The sequence below is a fragment of the Monopterus albus genome, unplaced genomic scaffold (assembly GCF_001952655.1).
Source record: "Monopterus albus unplaced genomic scaffold, M_albus_1.0 scaffold134.1, whole genome shotgun sequence".
Classification (NCBI taxonomy): domain Eukaryota; kingdom Metazoa; phylum Chordata; class Actinopteri; order Synbranchiformes; family Synbranchidae; genus Monopterus; species Monopterus albus.
Window position 1 is genome coordinate 2,001,832 of NW_018128014.1, and position 4,544 is coordinate 2,006,375.

At 47.8% G+C, this 4,544-nt stretch overlaps 1 protein-coding gene across 1 annotated transcript in view; it reads left to right on the plus strand.

The window, feature by feature from the left end:
* Nucleotides 1-4,544, plus strand: part of stab2 (stabilin 2) — a 38,521-nt gene that overhangs the window by 13,952 nt on the left and 20,025 nt on the right. Inside the window, exons 22-36 of the mRNA XM_020613436.1 lie at nt 8-66; nt 149-329; nt 652-745; nt 938-1,096; nt 2,033-2,128; nt 2,386-2,478; nt 2,553-2,600; nt 2,904-3,037; nt 3,168-3,270; nt 3,454-3,531; nt 3,615-3,704; nt 3,801-3,908; nt 3,995-4,126; nt 4,209-4,337; nt 4,419-4,481. Coding sequence (XP_020469092.1) covers nt 8-66; nt 149-329; nt 652-745; nt 938-1,096; nt 2,033-2,128; nt 2,386-2,478; nt 2,553-2,600; nt 2,904-3,037; nt 3,168-3,270; nt 3,454-3,531; nt 3,615-3,704; nt 3,801-3,908; nt 3,995-4,126; nt 4,209-4,337; nt 4,419-4,481 — 1,567 coding nt within the window. The remainder of the gene's footprint in view (nt 1-7; nt 67-148; nt 330-651; nt 746-937; nt 1,097-2,032; nt 2,129-2,385; nt 2,479-2,552; nt 2,601-2,903; nt 3,038-3,167; nt 3,271-3,453; nt 3,532-3,614; nt 3,705-3,800; nt 3,909-3,994; nt 4,127-4,208; nt 4,338-4,418; nt 4,482-4,544) is intronic.

Below are 4,544 nucleotides of genomic sequence, written 5' to 3' on the forward strand. Positions count from 1 at the left end.
ACTTCAGCGGCTCTTGCTGTCAGCACTGCTCCTCCTCCAACAAATATGGGCCAAACTGTGACAGAAGTAGGTCTGAGTCTCTCACCTTATGACATCACACAGGTGGGTGTGACATCAGAATGTTCTAACCTCAGCTGTGCGCCCTCAGCCTGTCCCTGTATCCACGGACAGTGTGACAATCGCCCAAACTCCGACGGGCAATGTAAACTGGACTCGTGTGAGATGGGTTTCACCGGTCGGTTCTGTGAGCAACAGACGGCGGCCTGCGGCGTTCATGGTCGGTTCTGTCATGCCCACGCAGACTGTGACTTCAGCCAGGGAGCCACCAGGTGAGTTTACCATCCACCGCACGCAGGTTTAACTCTGGGTCACGTTTCTTCACTCGGGCTCTAAAACCAAGCTTTAGTCCGACCTGTGGGGAGAGTAAGATGCTGACTTCCTCAGGCTTGGTTTGATGCAATGGCTTTTCCTTCTGGGCTTTAATCCGTGGTTTCACACTCAGAACTCCCATACACTCTTTAGGTTTTAAATGTGGCTTTTCGACACAGATTTCTGGAATGTTGATCTTGTGACAGAAAAAGGCTGGATCCCTACTACAAGTTCTGTCATTATAACAGCTGGTATTCACTGTCTGTGCTGTGTTTATTACAGGTGTGTGTGTAAACGTGGTTACCAAGGTGACGGGATCACCTGTGTGGAGTCGGACCCCTGCGCCCCACCTGTCAGAGGTGGCTGCAGCATGAATGTATGTTACAGTTTGATGTAGCAGCACCTTTCGGTGCGTGTACTTCCACTGACACAACACGTTGCAGCCGGCATCTTGTTTATACCCTGGCACTAGTTCCTTCTGAAGATGTACTTTGAGGCCACTTCATCTTTACGTTGTGTTAATCTGCACAGAGACGGCAAGTAAAGACTGCACTTTGTGCCCCCGCAGGCTAAATGTGTGAAGACTGGACCGGGGACTCACTCGTGTCAGTGTCTGAGTGGGTGGAGGGAGGACAGAGACGAGTGTCAGCCAATTAACAAGTGTGACCTTGCTGACAGAGGAGGCTGCCACCGCAACGCCACCTGCATCTACGTCGGACCTGGACAGGTACTTTAAAGAACTACACTGGGACCTTATGAGTGAGCTTGTTCAGAAGCGTCTCTTTACTTACAGGATATAATCAGTTTAATGCCACCAATTTGCTTGCAGTGGTGATCGATATGTTCTAGGGCCGTTGTGTTCACAGGTTTTCAGTAAATGTCTGGATATGAAGTCACAGAGGAGCTTCAGTCTTAGCACTGGTTGAATAAGCAGGCGGTGTCTTTGGCACTACAGTTCCCGTCATGGTTTGGGTGCTGTGAGCAGGAATTACAGTATAATGTTATGTATTTAGTGTGAGCTGCTTGCATTAAGATTTGTTTTATCAGCTGCTGGCAGCTTCTCAGACTGGTAAACCGTCTCTCGCCGCATCAGTGTCGACACTGAAGAAAACAGGATGATAATGAGACGACATCTGGAGATCTGAGCATCTGTTTCACGAAGCTCAGTGCGAGGTGCACACTGAGGTACCAACATGAGTGGTAAATTATTCCAACAGTGTGTGTGATGACTGTGCGTTCAGTATCTTTTTATTCCAGCAGGATGGTCTGGCCAGTAGGAACACCTCTTGTTAAACAGGCTCAGACAATTCAAACATGTCAGACTGGTTCTGCTGAGCCTAATGTGTGAGTGTTGACCCAGATTATCACTGTGCACTCAGGGCACAGGTCGGTATAAACCATGTAGAAGAATGTGTGGAGCGCAGGTGGCCCGAGCGCTGCCACGGCCACCTGAGTTTCATCAGAAGGGCCTTTCGTTTCCACACACATTTGGATGATACACCACAGCTATCAGGGTGCAGCAGAGGTTCCATGGCGGTGATTTGTGAATACATATATAAATGCAGTTTGACTTGAGTCTTATAATGGAGAACAAATGGTGAAACTACGAGAAAGTTTCCAGGGACCTGAACAGACTCCTAGTTTTGTGTTTTTGTGTGTACAGAGTGACTGTGCATGTAAAGCCGGCTACAAAGGAGATGGGCGACACTGTGAGGCTGTGAACCAGTGTGTGACTGCAGATGGAAGCTGTCATTACTTTGTGAGTACAGTACATTTTCTTCTAGTTTATGAAACTGAAACCAGTTTTTGACTAAAGACACTTGTGTTCAAGTCAAGTCAGATTTTATTTCTACAGCCCAGTATCACAGATTCACCTCACAGGGCAGCCTCTGTCCTTAGGCCTTTGAATCGGATCAGGAGAAACTCCCCAGAAAAAAAACAGTGAAACTGAAAATGTGGACTTTTACAGGTCGGACGGAACGTCTGTTGTTGACAAACTAAATGTTGTGTGTCCAGGCCAGCTGTCAGCTGCTGTCCTCCCAGTGGACGTGCGTCTGTGACGAAGGATATGTTGGAAATGGACACATATGCTATGGTACAGTCGCACAGGTGAGATGTGAACATGTGACACTGTGGTCGTGTCATGACTGTGGACCCGGAGCTTAATGTTGTGATGATTCCAGGAGCTGGTGGCTTTGCCAGATGCCTCGGAGTTCTTCTCTTGGACAGCTGTGAGTATCTGTCACACCAGCGTTTATATGACAGTGCCATATGTGACTGCTGCTAAATGACAATATGACAGCATTTATCACCAAGTTACGTATGTATGAAAACATATTCACAGATGTACATTTGTGTATAAACGTGTCTGTACTGCAGTGAAATGGCAATGTGGATCACATATTTACATCTGTGTAACGGCAGCTGTGCCATCAGTGTTTAGGTTTGTGTACCCACCTGTAACAGGCAGACTGTGACACGTGGTTAGCCCTCGTGGTGCCAGCAGCCTCAGACTTTATACTTTTGTCTCTCAGGACTCTGGTCTGTCCCGGTCCCTGTCGGACAAGAACATCACCCTACTGGTTCCGTCGTCAGCTGCCATCAATTACATGTCTCCAGAGGACAGAACCTTCTGGACCACAGCGGACAACCTGCCGAGTCTCATTAGGTCACAGCTCAGTCCATATTTTGTTATTTACCGGTGTAGTGCAGTGCTGAGTGCCTGAACATCAGCAAACTGAAGTTAAATGTCTCAGTTAAACATGTGTAACAGCTTCCATTTGTGCCATATCTGACAGAAATCACATGATTCTGGGTTACTACCCGTTATTCAGCCTGAGCAACGTTTCCTCTGTGACTTCTCTTCTCAAGACCACACTTCCAGTTTCAACAGCCAAAGAGGTGATGGTTTACCACGGTGTAATATCACTCCTTCCTGTAGGACCAGACTAAAGGCTGGTTTTAGATCCAACATTTTGCTGATTGAGCGCATGGGCTGGGATCTGTGACAAAGTCATTTAATCTATCTGAGAATCTGTGAGAACAGTCTGGGTCTGAAACTCTCCCCTGTCCATGTTCTGTCAGCTCACAGTTGTCGGGGGAGCGACCATCACCACATCGAACATCGCTGCAACCAATGGACTGATCCACGTCATTGATAAGGTACAAAGCTAGCAGTGGTAATAAGAGGTAACAAATCTTGTTTGCCACAGGCTGACAAATTTTCTGTTGGTGTTCCTCCTCAGGTTCTGGTTCCTGACAGGAAGCTGAGTGAAGGTCTGCTGGCGACGCTCGCTCTCAGGCCCGAGTTCTCGCTCTTCAGATCGTATCTCATCGTACGAACACACACGTATACAGAGAACTGAACGGTCTCAGCTTTGACTCTGGATGAATTCTTGTTAACAGCTTGGATTTCTCTGTGTTGTGTTCAGGATTACAACCTGACGGCCGAGATCGAACAGGCCAATGGCTTTACAGTCTTTGCGCCGACAGATTCCGCCATCACTGCCTACCTGGAGACAATGGCAGCAACTGCTCTGGTACCTGTTTGATGTGGACAGTGGTTCCACACCTACAAATGAATTCAGACTCATTCAAACTGCTTTTATTTTGTTGCTGCTAACAGGATGTGGATACGACTCGTTACCACGTGGTGGCAACGGAGCGTCTGTTAAAGACCGACCTGCAGTCCGGAGGATACAGACAGACACTGCTGGGTTTCTCCTTCCATTTGGGATTTTTCCCCCGTGACGGAAAGGTCTGCATCTGGAGACAGATGATCCCATCACCCAGAGACCAGGTGCATCTGATCACACCCTCTCTTCTTGTCTGTGCTACAGCTGTTTGTGAACGATGCTCAGATCAACTCCTCCAACATCCTGAGTGGTAAAGGAGTGATTCACAGCCTGTCAGCGGTTCTACAGATCAACAGGAACCGCTGTGATGAAGTGACCTACCAGAAAGTCAAGGTATTGTCCTCTGGTGACCACTGAGACTCACGGACACAGAGCAACTGCACGATGGATAATGTCCTCTTTTTTTCTCCTCAGGAAACCTGTGTCGACTGTTTGCTCCCACAAAGCAAAGCCTGCAAAAATGACACAATCCCAGACGTAAGGTTTCACACATGGCATTAATTTAACTTGAACAGAACAGTCAGGAGACTTGGTGTCGGC